At 51.6% G+C, this 25724-nt stretch overlaps 8 protein-coding genes across 8 annotated transcripts; 5 read left to right on the forward strand and 3 right to left on the reverse strand.

The window, feature by feature from the left end:
* Positions 1–379: 379 nt before the first annotated feature.
* Positions 380–991, reverse strand: PHYSODRAFT_285298 (hypothetical protein; the record flags this gene model as incomplete). The annotated part of the gene is made up of 1 exon (XM_009523990.1): positions 380–991. One exon carries the CDS (start codon positions 989–991, stop codon positions 380–382), a length of 612 nt encoding a protein of 203 aa, XP_009522285.1.
* Positions 992–2566: 1575 nt separating this feature from the next.
* Positions 2567–2788, reverse strand: PHYSODRAFT_373571 (hypothetical protein; the record flags this gene model as incomplete). Its single annotated transcript, XM_009523991.1, has 1 exon — positions 2567–2788. A coding segment is annotated over one exon (222 nt), but the record flags the coding sequence as incomplete, so codon positions are not given.
* A 9803-nt stretch (positions 2789–12591) lies between these two features.
* Positions 12592–13390, forward strand: PHYSODRAFT_298072 (hypothetical protein; the record flags this gene model as incomplete). The annotated part of the gene is made up of 2 exons (XM_009523992.1): positions 12592–12991; positions 13035–13390. The coding sequence occupies 2 exons, from the start codon at positions 12592–12594 to the stop codon at positions 13388–13390; spliced, it is 756 nt and encodes a 251-aa protein (XP_009522287.1).
* A 3111-nt stretch (positions 13391–16501) lies between these two features.
* PHYSODRAFT_488058 (hypothetical protein) lies at positions 16502–16948 on the forward strand (the record flags this gene model as incomplete). The annotated part of the gene is made up of 1 exon (XM_009523993.1): positions 16502–16948. One exon carries the CDS (start codon positions 16502–16504, stop codon positions 16946–16948), a length of 447 nt encoding a protein of 148 aa, XP_009522288.1.
* A 29-nt stretch (positions 16949–16977) lies between these two features.
* PHYSODRAFT_312692 (hypothetical protein) lies at positions 16978–18058 on the forward strand (the record flags this gene model as incomplete). Its single annotated transcript, XM_009523994.1, has 2 exons — positions 16978–17549; positions 17599–18058. The coding sequence occupies 2 exons, from the start codon at positions 16978–16980 to the stop codon at positions 18056–18058; spliced, it is 1032 nt and encodes a 343-aa protein (XP_009522289.1).
* A 1024-nt stretch (positions 18059–19082) lies between these two features.
* Positions 19083–21044, forward strand: PHYSODRAFT_298074 (hypothetical protein; the record flags this gene model as incomplete). The annotated part of the gene is made up of 1 exon (XM_009523995.1): positions 19083–21044. One exon carries the CDS (start codon positions 19083–19085, stop codon positions 21042–21044), a length of 1962 nt encoding a protein of 653 aa, XP_009522290.1.
* Positions 21045–22380: 1336 nt separating this feature from the next.
* Positions 22381–23145, forward strand: PHYSODRAFT_496064 (necrosis inducing-like protein NPP1 type; the record flags this gene model as incomplete). The annotated part of the gene is made up of 1 exon (XM_009523996.1): positions 22381–23145. One exon carries the CDS (start codon positions 22381–22383, stop codon positions 23143–23145), a length of 765 nt encoding a protein of 254 aa, XP_009522291.1.
* A 529-nt stretch (positions 23146–23674) lies between these two features.
* On the reverse strand, positions 23675–25487 carry PHYSODRAFT_458109 (hypothetical protein; the record flags this gene model as incomplete). Its single annotated transcript, XM_009523997.1, has 3 exons — positions 23675–23987; positions 24053–24130; positions 25351–25487. Coding segments are annotated over 3 exons (528 nt in total), but the record flags the coding sequence as incomplete, so codon positions are not given.
* Between the last annotated feature and the right edge of the window lie 237 nt (positions 25488–25724).

The following is a 25724-nucleotide window of genomic DNA, read 5'->3' on the forward strand; positions in this document are numbered from 1 at the left end:
CAACAAGCATAGACCACATATAAAAATTAATCTATGCACGCCTACTAGTAGGATTGTACCCATGCTACTGGTATGCTTTCGACCTGGGGAGAAGAGATTAAAATTTCGCATCCACTTGCCTGTACTCGTTATTTCTCTCAACTATCATCCGGTACCGCCTTCGCAAGAGAAGTTGGTACATATCGAGCTTGTGCTCTCTGTATCTGAATGCAAAAGCAACGCTTTCTGGCTTGCAGTCATCCCAAAGCCCCGTCAATTGAGAAGGCTTATTCGGCACGAACTACTCTAGCACCTTGCTAACCCAGTCGGGGTGCTTGCTCTTGTAGTACGCTGAGTACAGGTACCAAAACCCTTTTTGTCCGAGCTTGTCCATATCCCCCTATGCTGCCCCCCGCAGTTGCTCCCTAGACTTTGCACTAGTCAATACGCTGGTATCGAGGTCATAACGCTTGATAATGTCATCAGGAGTTTTTTCCAACCGGTCAAACTTCTTGAAGTCGTTGTTGATATGACCTTCAGCCTTGCGCAGGACATCCTTGTCTGTGAAAGCGTTTACGTTCGGAAGCGATTCGAATCGAGTCAGCTTTTGCGTTGTAGCCTTTTGATACGAAAACGACTTTGACCTGGTCACTTTGTCTGCAGTCGGTGGCGATCTGAATGTTCTGGTGAGATCTGCCGCAGCCTTTTTCTCAGTCGAAGCCGCCTTCCCTTTGTTCAGGTTTGCTACGAAGCTTGCCACTTTGTCATACCAGGCGTTTGCTCTCTCTTGATCGATGGGCTCGTCGTAGTGTTCAGCAGCATCAGCGTTAGGTGTGTCGCCGGCTCTTAAGAACCTGGCAGCGTACACAGAAACAGCACCGACCGCGTTCGTGTCGATGTCCGTGGAGGCCTTGCTTGAAAGCGTGATGGCAGCATTGGTAGAGTCGAGGGCAGCCTCGCAGCTTGTAGCGAGTGCGGCAATAACAACCAGCAGGAAAAAACCGAACTGCATGCTACCCAGATCTTGAGCACTTCGGAACTTGATTGAAAATTGCGAAGTGAATCAAGACTCGCTGGGGCAGAACCAACAATAGACTGATGCAATAGCATGTCAATGCACAAATACAGCATACTGCCAGCGTAACTTCAAAGTATCGCAAGCCCAGATGTCGGGAGTACAAGCATACCGCGAAATTGGATTGCCATGTAATATAATCACAGATTTTCGTATGTTTGCTATTATGTTTAGTGTGGGGGTTTGACTCGCACAGCAAAGGGTACTTCGAAAATACCGGTACAGTCTCTATTTTTCAAGTACATCCCCGTCAAAACGCTCAGAGATCGGTACGAATTCGGAATGCCCAAAGAAGCCGAGGCGCGCCATAGCCGAACCAAGAAAACACTGGACGATGCTGTTACCACCGAATTAAGACGGCCGTTATTTGATCATTTAGGGTGCGCCGCTGTTCCTCAAAAACACGTGTCGAAATGTTAGAGCATCTCCAACGGTAGTGCATAGTGCAAAAATGATAAGGCGAAGTGAACGGCTGGACACTACGTCAAAACAGGACGAACATGCATGAAATAGCTTGCATTTGTTTTCGCTTCCCCAACGTATTGCAGAAATGCATAGCGAAAGCGGAGGAGTTGCCCCAGAACAGTCAATGCAACTGCCTTTACCTCATAGTAGAGGTGTCATCCTACTATCGCGAGAACCTGCTTGATGACCTGCACCTCTCCCTGCTTGCAAATATGGGTTTGGAGTACACTGCCACTTTGTCTTGAGACTATAGCAACCGTGAGAGTGTTGCAAGCGCCTTACCAAGGAAGAAATTCCGCTGTATAACTAGTGCCTATATACGTTCTGTAGGAGCATGTGTACCTGTTTCCAGCATCCGTCAACGCAGTAGGCGCTCGCACGAGAATATTTTCGTTGTGCACTACGTGTGCATTACGGGCCGATTCGCAGGGGAAAACCGGGCTTTATTCCCTACAAGGCTTCCCTAGTGCACAATCACTTTTCAAATGTTACTTCACTGTTACTTCTGTGCCCCTATCACTACACCGTTGGAGATTGATTTTTTTGCACTTGCGCAACCTTGGTCATTTTTGTGTATATTGCACTACCGTTGGAGATGCTCTTACCCATTAACTAGAGGGAAACTATTTTATCTTCGTTTTTGTAATGCAAAATACACCATTGAGCTTCAGTCTTTTTAGAACGGGTCTAAATTTGGGAATCGTGGGAAATGGCGGATTTTCGTGATGATCGAGTTAAGTTTTGGTACAGTATTTGCGGTTACACCAAATTTAATACCAAAATCAAAAGACAAGTATATTAAAGTTGACGTGACCCTCTCAAGCGTATTGGGCTGCCCTTTGCCCATGAAAGCAAGAGCTTTGTGCAGGCAGCGCAGCCACAGGTAGGGCAGCAATCTGTACATGCAGTGGTCCCACGAAGAGTTGCACAGCAGCATCTCCAATACTACAACGCCCTCAACCACCAAACGCACGCTTTCTGAATGGCCGCCTTGTTGCTTCGACACTGGGGAGGGTCGAACATGACCTTCTTCATGTCCTTGATGAGCGTCTTATCAACTAGAAAGGCTACCCCGTGTCGGTCGATGTGAATGGTCCCAATGACGCGTTTGTTCTTCGGGTTGGCGGCCCCAAATCCTGCTGTAGTCATGCGTGTTTGTTCAGGCAACGCGAAGTCGTGATAGCTCAGACTAGCGATGCCTACGTCCGGGTACGCGTCGCACAAAGCCAACAGCGACACCAGGATCGACGTCGTATGCTGCCACAGGTTCTCACAAAAGACCAGCAGCTGATGGTCATTCACGCATTCATTGGACACACGATTCACACTAATGTTGAGCGTTCCTACGTATGCCTTGTACTCATTCTGCAATACACAACATATTTTGTCAGTTTTGGTAGATCTTCAAGTGAAATGCTGTGGCTTGTTCCTTACCTTGGTGATTGTGCATGTGTCCGTGAACAGCTCTCGCAGGTCTGCAATACGCCACTCCACCTCGCCAATCCACTTGGTCGTGGGCATCACTAATGCGAATCTCTGACGCGCCTCGCGGATGCTCACCATATCGCCCAGGTGGTCGAAAGTTGCGAAGCCGCAGTCGGGTCAGTAGGCAAGAAGATCGATCTTTTGCTTCATCAACGGACCGAGGGCCAGCGACCTCAACTTAAGGCAATTCAAGCGCCTCAACCATCACCTACGAGTGAAATAGAGAGTAGAGTAGGGGGCGTCTAGCAAACCAGCAACATCATCAAATGAAGCCACCGCCTCCACTTTTCGTTTACGGTACTTAGCTGCCAGCTCCAGTGAGACTTCACGATCCTGCTTGGCTTGGGTTCGCTTCCGGTGGGGATTGGTCGTTCCGTTGATCACAGGACGCTCCGCAAATGTCCACGCGACTGCCTTCCTGCGTTCCTTCGGCAGCTCTTGTGACTCGGTAGATATTTGTGTGGCTTCGGTAGAATCTTGTGACAACGTTTGGGCGAAGTTGCCAACCTCACCTGCAAAAGTCGGCATCTCCGGCAGTTGCAGTCTCTCCAGCAGCGGCAACATCGACTCCAGCTCCAGAATTGCAGGGCTCCTCTTCACTTCTTCCTTCTCAACCGTTGTCTTCAACTTTGATGATAGATCCATCAGCTGCGACAGCCACCTGAAAACCCCCGTGAGTACAGGAACCTCGCGCTTTGCCAAGGCGACTACGTTGCCGGAGTTGGGGGCTGAGTAGAAATCCTGAAGCCACTTCAGCGCGACCCAAAATGTCGGCGTTGACTGAAGAGCCATTTGGTCAATGATCTTCTGTGATATCGCCTTGGCCTTGACGTACATTGTAGCGCCTGGTAGTGCTCGTGTCTTCGGACGCGACGGACATATGCCTTGATTCAAACCACCACACGGAAGCTGGCTTGAATCGATATTGTTTTCTGAGCTCTGCACAATCCACCGTGTAGGAAAACTCAGTATTGGGGGAGTACTGTTTCGAAGTTGCCTGTATTCCGGACGTATGTATATTCGAAAACTGCTGAAACGTCTGGGCCTGAAAGTCATTAAACGCGTCGTGGAACGGCTCTCACGAGTCGAACGTGGAGAGGAAGCCGTAAAATCCCACAGGCCTACGTCGCTTCACGCGAAGGCCGTAAGTTCGGGATGTGCTTCGGTGGGAGTTTGGTTTGGGTTCGGACCGAAACTCATCACCTTCGTCGCCGTCATCGCCGATCTCTTCTTCTGCGTGTTCTTCAATCTCGACTTCGCTCTCTTCCTCTGCAGCGTCGCCCTCCTTCCTGCGCCAGTCTTCGTCGTCTTCGTCAGCAGTATTTTCACTCTCTTCACCGTCGTCTTCGTCAGCACTTTCACTTTCTTCGCCGTCGTCGGCGGCATCTTCGTCTGTGCCGTCCGCTCCATGTCAAACATCTCGTGTGCGGTGCTTCCCACCGCTTGTACATGATTGGCTCGCGCGCATGGCTCGGCCTTCTTCCCAGCCTCGCTGCGCAGCCTGGCGGTGGAACTCCGGGTGACTTTGTGCCTGCCGTCCATCGCAAGCCGAATCTCCTGCTCGTCGCGGGGTGCGCGCGCTACGTTCGCAGCCTGCTGCGCTTCCAGCACACCGCGATTGTACACTGGCAGCGGGGGGAGATCGCGCTGCGTCCTGTCCGTTTCATGCCGAAGTTCGCGCTGGCGCTGGCGCTGCCGACTCCGACTCCACTCCGACTCAGCACTGTCGCGCTGCCCACGCGTCACATGGGCGTCTTCGGACCTGGAGGGCGCTTCGACGAGTCAGGCTAATAGACGCAAATGTCAGTAACACATATTCCTTACCCATGACTCGCATGTAAGCGTTCCGGGCCAGTTGTGCGCGCCAGTCTTGTGCAGGGACCTTGATACTTGGTTCTTTCCCTCAACGGGGCCGATCGACGAATGCCATCCAAAACGGGAGGCGGGGAGGCGCACGTATTTTTTGAAAAATCAGCGCCACCTACAGTAAGGTAATTTATTGTCGCCCTCTACTGACAAGTTTAACCCGAACGTCGAAAACTGGCTATATTTGGTCTACCAAAGCTTCAAAGGATTCGACTGCAATCACACTGAACGGGAAACACCGTTTTGGTAGTAGCAGCGTGTGCCGAAAACACTTCAGGCATAGAAGTGGAGAGAAAACTGGCGGCGATGTACGCAACAACGTAATACACACACGGCAAACCAAGCTCCAAGTCAATAAGCCCTACTTATGAGCGCTCTCTCGGTAAGGAAGCAACAAAAGAGAAGTTACACACAAGACTCGCACCCTGACGTGGCATTCCATCAAAAAAGGGATAAGAAAATGGATTAACTGCTAAAATGGATGTGACCTTTTGCTAGCTACATCACTGTAAACTACACCTTTGCCACCTCAAACCGACCAAAGTACAACACAAAGTGAATAGCACTGCAATGATCTATTTCATTGGGGCCCCGTTTGTATCAGCAAACAAACGATTGCGTTAATCGTTGAAGTTTAAGGTAAGAGTTGACGACCGACGATTTATGCACATGAAGCGTGGAACCCTTTTCAAGGGGTGGCTGAACTCCGGTTAAATGTGGTAACGGAGGCAAATGATAGTGGAGTCCGCCGTAAGAAACATATGAGAGGTCAGGCAGCTCCAGAAAAGGTCTCCGCTAACGTACGAAACAATGTACTGACGAGTCGTTTGGATTAATTTATTCATAGATAACCTAATTCAAGGTATCGGTCAGTACACTGATAGATCCTTGGCAAAACTACCATGGAGCAGTGAAGTCTAAATCCAAAGGCTATACTATGCTACCGCTAACTACTACGAACAACTCATGCGGATGCAAGAACGCAGCACTAGAATTAGTTGGCGTATTAGTTGCTGCAATCGTTGACTGAAGAAACCTATAAATCGCTTGCTACACACAGTTCTGCAGCAGCGGGGGCAACCGATTACGAGGATTGGCATGATACAGAAAGCGGTGACTAGGCCAGACGTGCCATATAGTTGAGACAATAGCCAGTATGTATGCTCTGTAGCTGTGAAGAAAACGTGGAGAATTCTCTTTTTGCCCTGACATTTGGAATATTATTCTGACAACCTTGATAAATAGACGAAGTATTGTCATTTGCGCAGGAAGTAAGACGTCGTTGCTCTCCAAAATCGCATGCTATTTCCTGAGCAAGGTAAAGTAGCAATGTGCAATTCTGACACCAACTTTTGGCCTTGCATGTTCTCACAAACGCCAAATGTATAGCTAACACTAGCGTTTGTTAAATTTTTGTTACTGTATAGTGAATCTGGCGAACATGTATGTGGAGTGAGACGCGTAGTCGTTCATCTTAAAGCTCTTTTAAATCACTCACAGTGAGCTCGTGTTGTTGTGAAAAGCACTTACGTGTTGGGGGGGGGGGGGGCACACTGCTGGTCTCGCTGTTTCAATGAGCTTGAAATTGATGTAATGTAAGAGCAAATGTGCATACCGGTGGTTGTTGAATGTAATGTGACTGAATTTTTCGCGATGAGTTACAATTTTACTGATATATTGGCTTAATGAAGGCTCGAGCACGATTTAGCCTGGTACTGTGGGGGATATTTAACGATGTCCACCCGGAAATTTGTTGCAATCGATTCAGCGGCCAACGGTGACAACGCCAAAGCCACTTATAATGATTCGGAAAGTGTTTATTTACTACTGTAGCATGGAAACCAGGACTAAGCAAAAGACTATACATTGATTTACGGTTGAAAGAGGTCTAAAGCTACGACGGCACTACCAGATGTGGCACGAGATCCCTTGCTGTTACGTCAAGCCTCTTTCCTGTCTTCATTTATGGCGGCGACGTTTGACTCGCACATGCAAGTTCTAGTTGATCAGCATGTGCGCAACGTCGGGAACACGCGCGCTCTCTACAAGTGCTCGCTGCGCTTGCTCGTGGCGTCAGTCCCCGTGCTGCCTATACCGGGTTCCATATTAAACTCCAAGCCCGGTCATTTTAATAAAATTTGACGCAAACCCGGCACTTCGTGCACATATTTTTGAAACCAATTTGGTAAAAGTATCAGTGTGTATAGGATACCTGGGGGCGGTGCTGAGAAGCTAAGATACAATATTTTCCGAAGCAATGCCCCTCTAGCAACCGGGGCGAAAATTCGCCGTGAGGATGCTGCTATACTGGTTTCTAAAATAGAATTAGAAACAGAAATTCAAAACTTTGACGAAGTGGATGCTGTAAACACCAAAGTGGTCAAGTGCCGTACTCCATCGGCTCACCGCGCTTCGCAGCAGTGACTGCCCGGGCGCAGTGAAGCGCCATCTTGTTTACAAGACGTAGGTCCATGCAGTTCATGCAAACCTCCACTGCTTGCTCCAGTAACTGCATGCGCAGCTCCGTCATCTGACCGCGGGGAGCCCTGAGCATCTCGTCGTGACTCAGTGCGAGGAAGCGTTTTCGCTGCTTTCAGCACGCTGAAGCAACCTACAATAGAACCGTACAAGGCCAGCGTAAATATGACCGCATAGAGTGGCCGTAGAAGTGTTGGACGCACCTTCAATCGGATTGCACATAGGAGAATACGGCGCGAGTCGGAGGAGCACAAGGTCGTCACGCTCGCGCACTAGCTCCTCGGTCTGGCTATGGACCGGGGCAATGTCAAGCACAATGCCGACCAGCTTACCAGCAAAGTGCTGCTGGTAGGTCGGGTGCGCCTTCGCAGCGTCGTAGATAGCGTTGACGAACGCAGCGTCCTCCTCCATCTTGATGCTCCCGCGCTGAGTCTCGTAGTGCAGCAGACCTACCTCGGTAGAGACCGCGCACTGAATTAGCAGATTCTTACCCTTGCTGGGCGGCAGCTTCACTATGGCGTGCTTGCCCTTGAGCGCCCGGCCCTGCATGCGCTTGCAGTACATATTGTAGTTTGTTTCATCGTAGTGCACAATGAACGCACCTTCAGCACTGTATTTAAGCAGATCAAGGGCGAACGGCTTGCGCTTCTGGATGTTGGCTTCTCTATTGCAAGTTGCAGACTCAACTCGCACCTACATTCATAGCATAGTGCTAGATCGATACATAGGTTCCGTAATGTTAGCATACCAACATACCGGCTTGACTGTTTCCAGCTGACCGGTGAGCTTCTGGCTGATCAAAGACGTGCTCAAGTCCACGCCGAAGTCGACCCACACCATCGTCTTCAGCTGCTCAAGTGTGAGCAAGCCGTTTGCCTCTACGTAGGCGACCAGCGCCGCCTCAATCTCTGGGGTGCACTTGATGTTCGCCACCCGAGAGCCGCCGCGCTGCTTCACCTCCGGGCTCCCGCTCACGACGATGCAGCGAGCAGTAGTCTGGGGGATGCCATTGTGCTTGGCGACAAGCTCCTAGTCCACCCCCTGTTGATGGGCGTCTAGGACGCGCGCGCGAGCTGCGAGGCTGTGCTTGGGCTCCTTAGGCATGAGCCAGTCGAGGTGAGTTGCAAAGTGACAGCACTCTGAGTGCTGGCGCTCGAATTCTACTCTCCAGTCGTTCTCGATTGCTGGTGCGTGCGCGCGGGGTCTCCGCATCCAGTCGTAGTCCGTTTGAACTTTAGAAATTCCGCTTTGACCTAAAACCTAAAACTTAAAAATGAGACCGCGTCAAACGAAAAGGTGCTTACGAACCTAAGTACGAATCGCGATTTAACCGCATCAATCGAAAGAGGCATGTCTTGTGCTTCTTTTAAGCTATCGAACACTCCGAAGTATTAAGAACACGTACAGTAACATCGGTCTGAAAAAATATCTCCATTTTCGGACCCCCGAAATCCCTGATGTTATTTTGGGCGTGTGACCTCAATATTTTTTCGATTTCGACTTATTGTATGTGATCGGAAAGCTCATGCTAAAAGCAATCGAATAAGAGTGTTTTTAAGCGTTTTACGAGTAGTTTTCATTTTCAAGAATTTGATGTCCGGTTATGTCCGAAATTTGATTGATCAACTTCAAATGCGATTATCTCGAAAACTCCAAATGGTGGCTTAGCGTCTTTTTGTTTGACGCGGTCGCAAATGACATTTGAATTTCCACCGTTATATTTGACAATCTATTGAATTGCACTAAGGCCACCTTGAAGTGGCAAAGGTGTAGTGACGAGGAATTTAAATCTAGCTTGGTTGTGGGGAATTAATTGTGTACCAACCTATGGAGGGCAACGGCGAGTCGCGTTGCAGCAACGGTACCCTTAAGCCAAAAAGAGGGGGTGAATCTGCGGTGCTGCAGTGTACTGGAGCAGACACCCGCAAATAAGAAAACTAATACCGAGTAGCGGCACCGGGTCAATCCGCTGGAATGCCTGGCGGTGGGCTTGCCTCCGTAAATACTGCGCAGACCCTCATTACGGGCACTCGGCGCAGGTTTGCTTGCCGTGGCAACGTGTCCTCACAGTACACGACCACTCCTGAATTTGCAGAGTAGGGCGCACCCCAAGACAGGAAGGAGAGCGACCAGTAGCGTTTGACGTACTGGCTCTATCCACCAGCAAGAAACACTTGAAGAAAGTATAAGACTTGAAGCAATGGACACAGTAATGGCTGGAGGTGACGAGGCGGCGGAGATGCGCGACGTGAGAGCGCGTACGGAGGCGGCGTCCTCGTCGAAAAGGCAGCGGAGGACCGAGGAACAAGCTGGTGCAGCTGGAGCGGCGGGGGGAGCCCCATGTGGACCGCAGCGCGAAGGAGAGGAAGATCTACACCTTTGCCGGTCCACTGTGGTGCTATTCCACTTCAATGTGGTGAATTAATTTGTGAAGTAGCACTAAAATAATGTTACTTACCAAAAATTAGCTCAGAAAAATACGCAAAGCAAAGCGGGTTTTGCACAACCCAAACTGGTGGTTGGCGATTCGTTTGACGGCTACGGTACCCACTAACAAACGCGCTCATTCGCAATTCTGCACTCTCAAGACAACCAACGCCGCCCCGCTCCACCACCATGACCCGCTCCCCGCACACACCCGAAACGCGGGCTCGCGTCCTTGCCGCCTACAAGGCAGGCGAGACCTGGATACTGGTGGCTGCACATAACGGCATGCCACCCACCACTGCACGCCGCCTCGTTGCCAGCGGCCGCGTGGAGTCGTAGCCGCGCGGGGGAGCGAGAGCGCAATGCATCAACTGTACTCCCGAGATCGAGGCGGCGCTCGAGGAGTACATTGACGAGAACTGCACCTACACTCTCGCCCAGCTGCAAGGGATGGTCTGGCTGGACTTCCGCGTGAACCGGAGCACGTCCACAATCAGCGATAGGCTGGCTGGAAAACTTTACACGCTCGAACAGGTAAGTTTCTTTGCAGTATGTTTGTTATAATATTATTTCTGTTGCTTAGTCATGGATTGTTTGGCTTGTTCTCTAGGTTCGTGTGGAGCCACAGACGTGCAACAATTCAGTGAACAAGGCTAAACGCAAAACCTTCGCTGAAGGCCTGCGCAAGCACATGCGTGCTGGCGACTTCATCGTCTATTTCGATGAGACGAACTTCAACGTGTACTGCAAGCGTACACATGGAAGGGCGAAAAAGGGCAAGCGCGCCACTGTGGTCCTCCCGCCTTCCAAAGGCGCTAACCTCCAGATCCAGTGCGCTGTGTCTACGGAGGTAGGCTTGGTACACCACCAGTTTGAGCGCGGCAGCATTCAAATGGCTGAGAATGCTGCCTTCATTGACGAGGTCTGCGAGAAGGTAAAGGCATGCTCTACCTACAGCGAGTACTTCATTGGTAAGAAGGTGGTCATCGTGCTGGACAATGCCCCCGCCCACAGCCAAACAGAAGCGCGCGTCACTGAGCACGATGACCTGGTGCTTCTGCTCCTTGCATCGTATTCGCCAATATGCAACCCAATTGAAGGTAAGCGCCTGCAAGCACTTTTTTCTGGGTATCTTGTTAATTCTAACGTTACGCTTAACTTAATTGTTATCTATGCCTAGGCTGCTTTAGCGTGCTCAAGGCCAAGATCAGGGCGGACCTTGCATTGTCGCGAGAGGAGCTTGTTGCAGCTCGCCCGCGTGGACAGCTTACGGCTGCTCGGATGGAGATTCTGGAGCGAGCTGCCACACGCGCGATAAACTGTATGGACCGGCGTCTGGTGAACAAGATGACCATTCACTGCCAGCAAGCTGTTGCCGCTGCTGAGCGCATGGAGAACATGCAGTACGGTACTTGAGCTTCTTTCGCAGCGTAGTTGCACCATGTTGCTCTGCTACTAAACCACTTTGCATCGTAAGAAAATCCTGTTGTAAAATTTAAATATAAATTTTGGGTTGGATTTTTCTTACAAATTTGTCGATACCAAATTGAAGTGGACTAGCGCCGTTTTGAACCGGCAATGGTTTCAGTTTCAGTTTGTATTTGAGGATTGTATAAGCAACGTCTACCTGATAAAGGAACGAGCTAGATACCACCGTCGCTTCTGAGCCTACACATCTCATCAGCCCGCTGCATGGTTGAAACGGCCCAGGCAACTTCTGTCTAATTTCCCCGTGGACAGCGTCACGGTCCCTGTGCCCCCGAACGGCATCGCCTTCCCTCCGAGAACCGAAGCCCTCTCCACTGCACTTGTCCAAGCCGATCTGCGTTCCTTGCTGCCATATATGTTGCAGGCCATCTTGAAGCGCTCCAGCAGCGCTGTTGTTCCCCCAAGGCGCACCGTATAGCTGCCTCTCCACTGCGTTTTCTCCGCCCCGCCGCGCCATGAACTTTACCGATATTCCCATCCACGTCGCAGGCCTGCTACGTGTGGCGCAGGCCACATTGACACTCAGCCGAATCCCGCTCGTCACTACGGTGCTGAGGATGGGCTGCGCGAAGCACACCCAACGACCTGGTGACCTGCCAGAGTCGCACGCATGCCATGAAGGCACCGACATCCAGGTGGGTCCACGGTGTCACCCGTGGCCTGGTTTCTAATGGGAAACGGCTCGGTGAGCCACAAGTAGCGCCACCGTGGACCCCCCACAGGCCCCGCCTTCCGGCTGGCGGTAAGAAACCGCCGCAATACGTCGCCGCGTGCAGCAACTCAGACATCCAGCTTGGTCCGCGGTGTCACCCACGAGCTGCCCGGCCAAACATACACGCACGTCGGCCAGGTGCACGCCGTCCATCGGAGATCAGGCCACCAGGAACGAGATGCTCCAAAGGGAGGAAACGTCGTCCAATCGTGACCATTCAGAGCGCTCTCGGTGCTCCCATTGACCAGACCGCTGGGTCAGCTGGCTCTATTGCCGCGCTGCCCGCTGATTGGACCCCCTGGTGTCTTGAGCTCCACGGCGCAGATTGACGAGTTGAACCGGCAATGGTGTAGTGCCGGACTTGACGGCACAGCAGTGGGCAACGCTCGAGACTGGGCTGACTCGAACGAAGATGCAGGTCGTGCTTAGTATGGACGAACCATCGGTGGCGGTGGGGAATCTGTACTGGACGCTACGCGATTTTGAACGCGAGATTCTGAGCTACTGCAAGGACCATGGCGTGAGGTTTGAGGATGATCGACTGGGCGCGCTGGGGACGGACAAGATCGTCTTGTTTGGCCGGTCGGACACGAAGAACAAGGAGCTGTGGTGCCTCATGAAGCGTGGGTACATCTACCTTCGTGGTGTTCGGATCTGGGTGCAGCCATCCTTCACGGGGAGAAAGATCTCTAATCTGAGCCTATGCGAGATCGAGTACGTGAACACCAACGAAATTCAGCCGTCTGAGCTGATCAAAGCCATCCAGACGTGGGGTGGCACCGACGCGCTGGTGGTATCTCATGCAGTCAACGTGGGTACACCTGCCAAGTGGCCGGCGATTATGTGCCTTCGGAACATGTCCCGCACAAGCCTAGATCTCCTGTTCGCGTTTCGCCTGTTTTTTCCAAGCCCGGAAGAGGCTAATGCCGTGTACACTGGTTTCCTTCAAGAACGACGATCGAACGAACAGATGCGACCGCGCAGTGGGGACCTTGACCCTGAAACCAGTCTCGAACGTAGAGTGGAGCCGTACGCGGGCGGCATTCTTCCGCCCAACAGCTCTAGAGCACGCATCGTTTGCGGAATCCCGCGTCATCGTCGCCGGGTTCTCTGCAGAAGTGTCGGCTAGAGAGATAGAGGAAGCATTTGAGCGCCATGACCTTGGCCGAGCAACGGTGGAGATCAAGGGCCCTCGCCGGAATTATGTTGTGGCAGAGCTTGCGAACCGATCGGCAGTAACGGAAGCACTCGAACGCTTTGGTGAAGAATCAGCTGACTCACTCCGAGTGGGCGACATTCCACTGCGAATCAAGAAAATGAACGACCCGAACAACCAAGGGTGCTACAAATGCGGAAAACCTGGTCACTGTGCCAAAAAAACCATCCGGCAGGCAACAGTGCCAAAACCCAACTAGCGGCGCCAAACTCACAGTTGGTCAATGCAGCCAATGGCAACGAAGCGGCATTCCGCCTTGTCGAGTCGATGGTGGAAGGGATTATAACCCAGAAGTTGCGGCAACTCGAGCAGCAGTTGGCACAAGTCAACACTGGCGTAACAGCGCTAACGGAACGGGTTGCAGCTACCGAAGCGCGCCAACAGGCTATGGAGAGCCAAATGACGAGTTTCCTGGCGTCCCTGGAGCAAAAAATGGCTGCGGCCATGAGGGTAGCTGTCCATGAGTTGCATGATACCAGTACGCAGCACCGAGGCAGACAGGATTTTGGAGACGGGGGTCGGTCGAACCAGTAGATCGTACTCCCAAACGGAAAAAGTCACAAAGCTCCAAGTTGACTTGTGGCTTTCATGCTGGTAATGCTAGTGGGGCTAGCGTCGGTTGACGCAGCAGTGGATAGCGGAGGGCTCCGTGGTGAAGTGGAGGCGGTGAGCAACAGTCCGTTAGTGCTGACGGTCATGAATTCATCAAGAGAAAGTGACCCAGGTGATGAATCGGGAGCAGACACAGATTCATCACCTGGGTCACTGTCGGCGATGACCAGAGAGCAGCAGGATACGGGTTTAATCAACCTCACTTCCAGCGGGCGGGGCAGAAACATCGTCGGTGGGATCCCATGATGCTACCCGCAGCCCCAACGAATGAATCAAGACGATGCAGCTTTCTTCGCGGAATCCTGCAACGGGAACACTACTCTGGCGATTTTATTGGCGACGATGTGCTGGAAGAGGAGACGTCAAACAGGAGTATTCGTATCTGTACGACCAATATCAACAAGAATCTTCGAGCAAAGTTGAGTGAAGAGGTGGCAGATTGGTTTATATCGCATGAGATGGATGTTATGGTCGTGAGTGATGCAGGGCCGGGATCCAGTGCAATGAACCAGGTGTGGGTAGATACACTCGAGAGGACGACACGAGCACCTGAACTACACCTTTGCCCGGCCATAGTTGGCCTAATTTGCAAGCAAAGTTGTCATGAATATTGGAGGTACCAGAGAGTAACATTACATTCCCTAAAGTATGACTTTCGTTTCATTCAAAGTTGGCTAATCCCCATCGAGAGGTACATGCACCACATGTAGCCGCAAAGCACGTCTCACCCCCTGCTCAGTGAGGGGCGGTCTCAACGCGCCCCCATGTTCCCCTCCTTGAGAGATCGCGCGCGTACAGCTGCTGCTTGATGAAGGGCATGCAGACGCGGATCGGACACTCAAGAAGCTGCACGCACGCAGGCACGCACGCACACACGCCTTCGCCTTCGCCTTCGCCATCTTGCCTCTGTGCTGGCGTCACTTCGCAGTGCGAAGTTCGCACTCTATCAGAGTACGCCAAAGGTCTTGAGTTTGCGAGGGAAAATGTGTATTACGTCAACAGTCGTTGGTGGGAATTAGCCAACTTTGAATGAAACGAAAGTCATACTTTAGGGAATGTAATGTTACTCTCTGGTACCTCCAGTATTCATGACAACTTTGCTTGCAAATTAGGCCAACTATGGCCGGGCAAAGGTGTAGTACTCATCGGAGCAGGCCGAGTTGGAACGATATTCAATACTGAACGTTGGGGAAATCGGATCTGTCGGAAGGATATTGTCTACTCGGAGTCTCGTCGCACAATGCGTGTGAAACTGCGGCTGCCTCGCCGACATTCGTTGTGGGTGATTAGAACGTATATCCATCATGCACCCGAGCGACACCAAGATGAGGTGGTCAACGAACTGGCATGGATACAAGAACAGTGTGTGCTCGCACGTGAAAATGGGGCAATGATTGCCGTCGGTGGGGATTTTAATACCTACCCCGACAGCACTTGCGATCACGTCGGGCCGGACAACAGATCACACCAAGCAGCTAACATGAGCGCGCGCTTTAAGGCGTGGGCCGACGAACACGCACTGTCTTCCAGTTTCCGACTTCGCCATCCAACTACTGTCCGGTATACATACGAGCGAGCAGCGACCAAGTCGGCACTGGACGACATATATGTTTCCAGTGAACATAGCAATCTTGTGTCGTCTAGTAGTATCTGGCTGCGTAGTATTCACTGCATTGATCATGTTGGTGTCCCAGTCATGACTCTTACATTGGATGAACGGGTAGAAGTGCCGCGTGAGCTTCAAGGAGTACGTCCGATAAAAGTTGTGAACACGAGAAACACGACGCCAGAGGACATGCTGTTGTTCGGTGAGCACACGCAAGGATTGCTGGATAGGGGCGAGGTTTCGTTGGTGGAGGATACTATTCAGAGTACAAGTGATGCATCGACTATCATGGCTTGGCTCGAGCGCGCCATCGATAATATGTACCAGTGTCTGAACCACAGCGCGGTTACGCTATGGGAAGAATCAAATCAGACGAAGCGATGTTTGGCTCGATCGGTAAGCATTAAGCGTAGTCAAAGGTGTACCGCTCAGCTTCGCGATATGATGAGTCTATGTGCTGAACATGAAGTTACTGTAGCGGACCTGCTACGGGGGGTGGCAGCGATTCAATGGCCAACCTGGGCCCGAGAACCGCATCGCCTCGTTCCTGGATGTGCTCATGAGCACCAAGCTCGAGTACTCAGCACCATTCTCGATAGAGGGCCTCCAATGGCAAACTTACCCACTGTTCGGATGTGGATACGAAATATAGACCGACTCTGGCGAAAAACGATGCGAGTTAGAAGAAATTGGAGACAAACCCAAAGGCGCCGGCAAGCCCACCGACAACGGCATCAATGGTTTTCGAATCAGCAATTTAAAAGATTTCTTCAGAGTACGCTGGGAAAGGTGAGTCCCCGGTAAGCATTCGGAGCGCGCTAATTGATGATGGCGAAGATCGGATGAAGTATAGTGAGGATCGAGACGAAATTCAGCAAGAACTGACTAAACTCCTGAATGTGTGGATACCTCCAGACGAGCGGACTCAGCGACCACGTTATCTCGACACAGAGGACTCTGCGGATACCGAGGACCTTCCTCAATTTGTACGTGAGTGCTACCTGATATGGAGAGGGAGGGGCTAATAACGCCGCGAGTGAAGCAGGAAGTGAAGAGCGATCGACGTGGGACGAATACATCTATGATGAGAGCATGCAGATCGAGATTGATTGTGGGTTACGCAAGCACGTGGCGCCCGGGTATGGTGGAATTTCCCAAGAAATGTGGATCGCTGCACCACCACCAATTCGGGCACATGAGCGTCGAATTATTTCTCTCGTTCTCTCCACGGGATTAGTGCCGTCTATTCTCCTGCGGAAGCAAATGGTGTTCCTGCCGAAGACAGCAGCGGTTGACACAACGTTGCGGTTATCCGCTGGACTTCCCCCTTGGCGGCCAATTACGGTGCAGAGTTCGTTGGCTAGCAGGTTACAATTGGTGATAAAACGATATGCGGACCGACGTGTGGAAAACTGTAAGATGCAGCATGGTTTTCAACACACTCGAACAGTTCAAGACGCCTCCCTCTTGACAGGATTGCTAGTGGAACGAGCGCACGAACTAAAGAGAGCTTGTTTCTGGTATCCAAGGACTGTTTGAAATGTTATGATCGCGTTCCTCGCTGGGTAATGGATTTTATTTACTGTAGATTGGGTGTTCCTGTCAAACCAAGGCAGCTGATGATTGATCTACTGGGGCCTGGAACGATTGAGGTACGCTCAGCATTTGGGTGGATAGATACGGGGGAGCGAGAATTTGGACTTGGCCAGGGTTCTATTCTATCTATTCTGCATATCGGATGTTACATGGACCTACTCCAGACACAGCTTGAAAAAGGCGAAGACCCTGTGAAGATCAAGCATCATCAGCATGGCGGTGGGATTGACATTGCAAGTACGTTATTTGTTGATGACCAACTCGATATATCAACGTCGTACTGTGGTATCCAATCGCGAGCCGATGTAACCAACATTTTCACCGGAGCTAATGCGACTGGGGGAGTTTTTGGCGCCGCGAAGTCATTCATGATGTATCTAAACACGGGGAAGGACCACTACCCGGCAATTCGTATTAATGATGGGCTGGGAGTACCCCGTCCAGTTCAAGTGGTAACCCCGGCGGAAGGCTTCAAGCATCTCGGAGTGTATCAAGGCGGTGAAAGTCAGTGGGCAGCATCAATATCACCAACTTGGGCGAAGCTGTGCGCTGATGCAAAGCGATTGCAAACCATACCATATCTGGATGCCTAGACTCCGGTATCGCATGATTCTGAGTGATGCAACTCATTTAGCAGCCAACATGGATGTATTTATTCGGCAAGCAGCTCGGAATGTGCTGCGACTACCATATACCACCCCGCGTCGTGTTTTTTACGATGCTATGAATGGATTGGGGCTCATTAACTGCGAGCAAGACACCAGCATTGAACGATTTAACGCAGCGCTCAGAATTCTGAACGATAGTGAGCTACGAGTCCACCATGTGCTGGTTGAACAACTTGAGCGATACCAGGAACGAGCAGGACTTACTGAAAATCCCCTTGTCCAACCTGTCCGCCCACCAAATCACGTGCGAACATGGACGGCATCGCTGATGAAATATGCCGCTGGCATGAATCCCCCACTACAACTCTCAATAGTGTGGACGTCGCCGCCTGCGACAATGTCTAAACGTGGAAATGACCGGTGCTTAGAGCATCTCCAACGGTAGTGCAAAACTCAAGGAATTGCACGATATTTGCAAAATTGCAAAAAAATCATCCCCAACGGGGAAGTGATAGGGGTTCAGAAGTAGTGCTGAAGTAACAGGTTGAAATCGATAGTGCAATTCCCGGATGGCGTAGTGATTATCGGCCTGCGACCTGCCAGCTATTGCACGCAAAGTAATACGCATTTATGGACGCCTTCAGCGCGTGCACCCGTCCGAAAGAGGTACACAACGCTCTCACAATACATATACTACTAGTTTCATAGGTATACCGGATGAATAGAAGCTCCCGGGCTTACCGGCAGTTGCTACAGTATGTAGGGCAAATGACTTGTTGTCCCAAATGCATGCTGCAAACAACGGCGGGCCGTTATCGACCTGAAGTGCTCTATAGTTGCCTATTGCTGCCTATTGTGGTGCCTTTGTCGCGGATAACTTAAGCTACGCTACCCTTTATCGGTCATTGCGGAGGGAGGGCTACCCGCTTTCACTACGCAATTTTGCAATACCGTTGGGGAAGCTGAACTATTGCAAAAAAATTCAAGCGTGTTCGTCTTGTTTATGTTGCTAATCGGTCATTCGCTTTGCCTTATCACTTTATGCGGGACCTGCGGGCGGTGGCATCACTATAACTGTATTCGACTTCTGTGTCCATCCCGCTACCAAGGTGAGCAAAGATCGGAGTGGGAGCGCACTCGCTGGTTCAGCTATTGTACCGATACATATACCAGTCAACGATCTACCCTCAGCCGGCGACGGTAGTGTCATTCACGCGAAGTCAGCGAGGTGTCAAGGTGGATGGGCTGTCAGAGACGGCGGGACGACAGTGTATGGACAACTTCTGTTTCATAAAGATGACATCACCTCAACACGGTGTGAAATTCACGCTCTGATCGCTGGGGTTGCGCTGAGTGGCGACACTGGAAATCAGATATGTGATAATACCAGCGCTATTAGGATTTTTCAACGAGTGCGTCGGATGCTCCAGACGAATACTACTTTTATCAAGTACGCAGACCCGCACAGGATGGAAGTTCGCTCGCTTTTAAATCTGCTCACACGGACCGGTGATAGGAACATCGAATGGGTCAGATCCCACCAAGAACTCATGCGCACTGACGATCATGAGCTCCGCCGGAAGAGGGCAGCATTGACTCTGGCGGATGAGGCTGCCAAGGCCAGCCACACGTATCGGATGACAGGTTCATGCATGGGATGGTTAAGCTTAGATTTGTGGATGCTACTGGATCCTGATGGACGGCCTGTACTCGGTAATACGCTTCGTCACATGCGTAATCGTCAACGGGAGGTGCAACGCCATAAATGGTTGACTCTAGAGGCATCCAAGGCAGAAGCAAAGCAAGTTATGACAGCTGATGAACGAGGGATGGTGTGGAGATATCGGTGGGGGATGCCCCTGTGCCGATTTTATTGGCGAGCACGTTTTGGGTTGCTACATACAAGCGCAGTCAAGCATCGGCTTGATCGTAGATGGTCACCGTCGTGCAGATGTTGCGAGGAGGAATGTCGTGATACCCAAAGTCATCGGTTCGGGCTATCACAGCCAGTGTGTTGCAACACTACAGAGTTAGAAAATCAACTCCACGTGATGCATGCTGCTCTAGAACGTGACCTCTGGCTTCCGGACCAGCATTTGTTCATTCCAATCCTTGGTCACGAAGCGGCGAAGGGAATGGAGCTCCCTCAGCGACCACGCTGGAAAGAAGACAATGGGCGGCAAGTCGCCTGGCAGCCTATGGTGAATATCGAGCATGGACACTGGTGCGATGCGCAGTGGATCAGCTGGATAGGGGATATTCGTCAGGCATCGATACGGCAATATCTTTGGAGAGCACTTAGTAATGGTACATATCTTCGTCGGGCATATCCGGCTGGGCGCTTGATTCCACAACGACTCCAAGATGCTGCGCGCCGTAGCATGGACAACAAGGCCAGTTTCGCGTCCATGCATCTAGTTCAGTGGACGCCAGGGTGGGCAACAGCGACGTTTGACCAAGGTCCATGGATCAACGCATTTAGTGTGGAGCAGCGATTAGCTGTACCGTCGACGGTGCAGGGCTGGTGGCTAGACGATGTGTACTTTCCTTGTGGAGAAGGCTGGTGGGAGGACACTGAGGTACGTATCACCACGGAGCTGTCTCGCGCAGAATTGACCGTCTATTGGATCGCAGTGTACGCGAATACACCGGGATTTGGCACCGTCAACCGCCTCGGAGGGCAGTGGCTCGTCCGGATCCCAAGTGGCAAACTTCGTATGCGAACAGACTATGCTGTAGCACAACAACAGCAGCAGCCGCGCCGTCGGATTACGTCGACCAATTTTGAAGTCATCATGATCGGCATTGTGGCCGCACCTCAGCGCATAACGGCACACGTTCACGCGGCCCGACACATTTGGGCTCCCGTGCTGCATGACTATTACTCACCATCGTGGCTACTAGCTGAGTACTCGGCTCAAACGACACATGTCTCCGTGCACCCTATTTTCGAGTTGGGGTTTGTGCACGATCACCCCCCTTCACGGCTTTTGTGGTGGACCGATGCGCGGCGACAAATGGAGCTCCTCTTTCCTCAGATTTATGGAGCATCGACTGGCTGGAGGCGTTATCCCACGTTATCAGCAGCATGCGAGGACTGGGCACGTTCGCTTTCATATACATCCAAAGAAGCGACCACGCTTCTCCGCCGATTCCTAACAGACCATTGGGACACCCTTCGCCGCTATTGGGAACTGACGTGCCGCCGAACCAATGATGCAATTGAAGATACCGATGATGTTGCCACTCGTGACCGTGTTAACAATTCGATACGGAGCCGGCGAGAAGCGCATGCACGCCGCCCTGGAGCTCGGGTGGATAAACTTCTAGCGCGTCGGCAGCTCCGGCTTACGGAAATGAGTGATTATTGGACCACCCAACGCACAGTCGTATTAGACGGCCAAGTGCGCCGTGACCCAGCGCGTCAGTAGTACCCCGGTGTTGGGGAGGTGCCCCCGCCGGACAGACGGGATGCTATACCTAGTGGAATTCTGGAGGGCTCACATGAGTATTAGCGTTGCGTCGGACGAACGCGGCCTCAGTTCCACTAGACGCTCGGATACATTTACTGGTTGCGTCTGACGAACCAGGGCACCGAGATGGCTTACAGGTCCGATCCAGTTAAAAGGGGTGTCTCTACGTCCGTCACCACTATTGGTTGTTCAGACAGCGGGCGGCCGCGTCTGACGGGTTGCCGCTGTGGCTTCGGCCGGGCGAAATACCAGCCCACCAAGACTTCCAGCGAGCGCATGGACGGCGAGGACTGCCGAGGACTGGTTGCGTCTGACGAACCAAGCAAAGGAGCAGGGGATTGACGCAGGGAACGACGAGAAGGCTGGCGACAAGAACCACTAGAACAGTAGCGAAGAGAACGCCGAGATGAGGTGGAGGAGGTGCTAGGATGTGGACGCTTCTACGGATCCTAGTTTGCATATTGTTTTTCCTTTTTTGTGGGGCCTTTTGGCTCCTTGGGTTGCTACCGCGGGAGATCCCCATATCGCGGCTCAGCCGACATAACCGCTAATTTCATTTCATTTCACAGTACACGACCAGACGAGCCCATGACACCCGTCTCGCTGCTATCCGTAAATACAAATCCCTTATTATTCCGATCTGTGTAAAGATTTGCTTCTGTACACAGACTCTGCACAGATTGCTAGAGCGCCCTTAACTTTACGGCGCCATTAAAGTGTAGGAGGGATGACCTCCAGCCTGATGGCTTTGGAAATGGGCACCCCGAAGGAGTCCCTGAGGAGGCGGAGGTCCTGCTAAGTGGCTACTTATACTCCGCCGATGCAAGCTAGTGCGTTCGATAGCTCTAGCATACCTCTATGAAGTAGGCAGTACCAAAAGTTTGTCCAGGAGCAGGCTTACGTGCTGCGTACAGCCAAGTTAGCACCCGTTTTGGACTTTGGAAAGCTGAGGCAACAGACTATATATTCCCCTCCTACCTGAAAACCAGCTGCTTTACTAATGGCGCCCAAGGCGCCATTAACGGTGCTCGCATTAAAGGTGCTCTAACCACCTCGGGCAACGGCAGCCTCCCATTCAAGATACGATCCTGTGTCGTATTCGCATATTGCGTGACGTCAAGCGTGCGCTTTTCCCAGCGCACAACTTTTAACCCTGGAAACAGGAGTACTTACTACGGTATCGACTCTCTTGCAACAAAGCTTAGGCCGTGCAACATGTAGCTCAATCTTCGCGAAGACGCCGAATACAGAACAGCTCAGTTTCAATTTTCTTGTCTGCCTCCAAGACAAGACCATGGACCTCTACCTACTAGTTTTCATCGCTGCCGCAGCCTTCAGCTCTCTTGAAGCTGTGAACATCGACCATGACAAGGTGCAGCCGTTCGCCCAGCCCGAGCCGACCACGGTATCCGAGAAGGCCGCCGTCAAGTTCAAGCCGAGCATCCGAATCCGAAGCGGGTGCCACCCGTACCCTGCGGTGAATGCCGCGGGTGAGACGAGCGGAGGGCTGAAACCATCGGGGGAACCTGACGGAGACTGCAAAAACTCTAGCCTGGGCTCGCAAGTGTACGGGCGAGCCGTGTGGTACAAGGACCTCTGGGCCATTATGTATACGTGGTATTTCCCCAAGGATTCCTACGGGACCTTTTTCCGGTCGGGCCAACGGCACAAGTGGGCTAGTTTCATCGTGTGGCTCGACAACCCTTCACTCGAGAAGCCGAAGATTCTCGCCGTCTCGACTTCGTTTCAGACCGGGGAATACCAGATCCTAAAGAATGGGCCGCCAGCTTGCGGTCGTCGGAGTTGCAGCCCACCTTTCACTGACTACATCAATGGCACTAGCGCCATGCTAGCATACCTGGATACCTTCTACGGCAGTATACTGGAGATGACTACGGCAAGGACCGGTGGCGAACTCCAGGATCTCATCATGTGGGAGCAGCTGACCGAAGAAGCGCAAATTGCTCTGAACGAAACAGACTTTGGGGAGAAAGCCAGGGTCCCGTTCATTGATGCCAACTTGAACGCAAACCTCGAGCAGACTCGTTCGTTCCTTTAGCGTTACCACTCGTCGAAGTACGACGTGTCTTCCACATCTCAACGTACAACATTAACTAATTTTTTTTCTTTTTACTATGCATATATACAAACCCGACGCATACAACTGCAAGAGATGAATGATTTTTTGGGATTTTAAGCACTTGCTGGTTTGTTCGCAGGAGAAAAGTATCCGTAGGCTTCGTATCTTAATCCACGAAGAATGAATATCTTACTCGAAACGTAGTAATCGTATTGGGGTATTTTTCCGAAAGCTCCGACTCAAGAGTCTTGAGTACGATGTACGCTTACAAACCGTCTGGGTGTTTTGAGTCAAACACCCAGACGGTTTGTAAGCGTACATCGAATCCAAGAATCGCCAAATGAAGCGTGCACGGAGGGATGAAAGAGTGATCGCCATTCTGTGGTCGTCTGCGCTGTCCGAGCCGGTGAGAAATTCGGTGTCGAAATGCCCCGCCCTCACGCATATTGCAGAGTCTGCCCAGTCCAATCCTCGTATCCATTCTTGTGGAGCCACCATACGCTTTACGGGTGCATCCCTCCGTCCGGTTATCATGCAGCCACTTTACGACATGCAGGTGTCCATTTTGGGCTGCGTGATCCATCGCGTTGGTTGAACACTCCAAGGTCCACCCCTCTTTTTGCTTGTTGTGCAGCCATTTCACAACATGTAGGCGTCCACTGGCTGCCACCAAGTCGGTAGAATATCCTTCAGACCGATTCTCGAGCAGCCACTTGACAACATCGAGGAACCCGTTCTTTGCCGCATCGTCGACCGCACGAGTCGTGCAACCTTCCTGTCGGTTGGAGTGCAACCACTGGACCACCTGCAGGTGTCCGTTCCTGGCAGCGAAGAACGTAGCATCTGCCGTGAAGCCCCCCGTCCTGTTCTCGTGTAGCCATTTAACCATCTTACATCCATCGCACTTTCGGTGCAGCCCTCTGTTCTGTTCTGGTGGAGCCACTTGACTACTTCCAAGTGGTCACTGCCGGCAGCCTTGTCCATGACGTTTGTAGTACAGTACTTTCCGATGTTGGTGCTGGTAAGTAACCATTTGAGAATCTCCAAGTGGCCGTACTCAGCAGCAATATCTATCCAGCCTGCAGCACCTACAGACCTGACGCTAAAATGCGAGCGTACTAAGTCAAGTCTGTCGTGACGAATAAACTCGTTCGCATCTTGTATAGTATCGACGGGGTCCACCCACCCATGCGCAAGAACTTGCTCCTCCCTTCGATATAAACTATTCTTCACTTCCAAACACTCGAGCAGCCATATTACGATGTCCAAATGACCTAGGTTGACGGCCTTGTTGACTGCTTTCCCAAGGTCATATTTGCAAGTGCATTGGCCGTAAGCCCACTTGACTGTCTCGAGGCTTCCGCTCTGGATTGCGATCATAACCATTCCAGCATTTATCACCATTCTGCTGTTCAGGCGGAAGGCAAACAGCCATAGCAAAATCTCTAGCCGAGCGTGATATAAAGCAACTCTCCCAACGTCGACGGGCACTTCATAGTTTGGGTAACTCAACGCCAGCGTCTTGACCATCTCCAAATGCCCAGCGATTGTAGCTCTTTTCATCCCTCGATCGAACTGCCATCGATGGAAGCCCGGTAGCTTCAGTAAACTGTCTTCAGGTTCGTTTTCCACTTCGGAAATAATTTGTCGCAGCATCGCCGGTGAATTTAACTTGCATACTTGCGCAATAGTCCGTGGAGGGGGCCCCATGAAGGCATTGATGATAGCTTGGATGTAGAGAATTCCATCAAGTTTCTTTTCCCCGCACAGCTCTAGCAGTCCCTCTTGTAGCTCACTCTTTAAGCGCCGCAGCGGTGGAGCCCTCAGCAATTTCTCGCCCTCGCTAACGTCCTCCATTCTCTCCAAATCGAAAATGAGGTCGGAGGCTCCTAATACCCATCAATCATGGCAATCCTTTTTATTTTATTGAGCCATCTTGTCAAATTTACCAGCACTTTTTATGATGGAGATTGGTCTGGCCGGGGTGCTGTTATTGCGGGTAATGCTCCTTCAACCACTCTAGAATGTGAGTTTGCTTGTGCTGTCTAGCGAACAGCCTCGCTGCAGTAGTGAAGCCCTCGGTTTGTTTGGCTCGCAAGAACAACAGCACCTCAAAGTGCTCGCGATCAACCGCGAAATCCATTGCGTCCGACACGATTCGAGTGCAGCCAGCGCAGAACCTACAGGTGGCCATTGCGAGCAGCGTAGTCCATCGCGTTCGCTGTGCAGCCTTCTGTGCGGTTCTCATGGAGCCATTTCACCAAGGCGAGATGGCCATTCTCAGCCGCTGCATCCATGACATCGGTGGACCACTCCACGTCGGGCAGACTGTGAAGCCATTGGAGAATTTCGAGACTGCCGTTGCGAGCGGCCATACTCGTGGTGGAAGGCTGGAAGCGCAAGTGCGGAAATGTGGCATGTACCCATTTCGCAATCTTGAGATGGCCCTGCGCACACGCCGACGAGAGGGCCCATTCAGAGCACGTCGGTCCGCCATTTTGTCCTGCTGCATGCATGGAGGTTGCAATCGAGTGCAAATGTTGCAGCACGAGCCAGTG

Source organism: Phytophthora sojae (genome assembly GCF_000149755.1).
Source record: "Phytophthora sojae unplaced genomic scaffold PHYSOscaffold_3, whole genome shotgun sequence".
Lineage (NCBI taxonomy): Eukaryota > Oomycota > Peronosporomycetes > Peronosporales > Peronosporaceae > Phytophthora > Phytophthora sojae.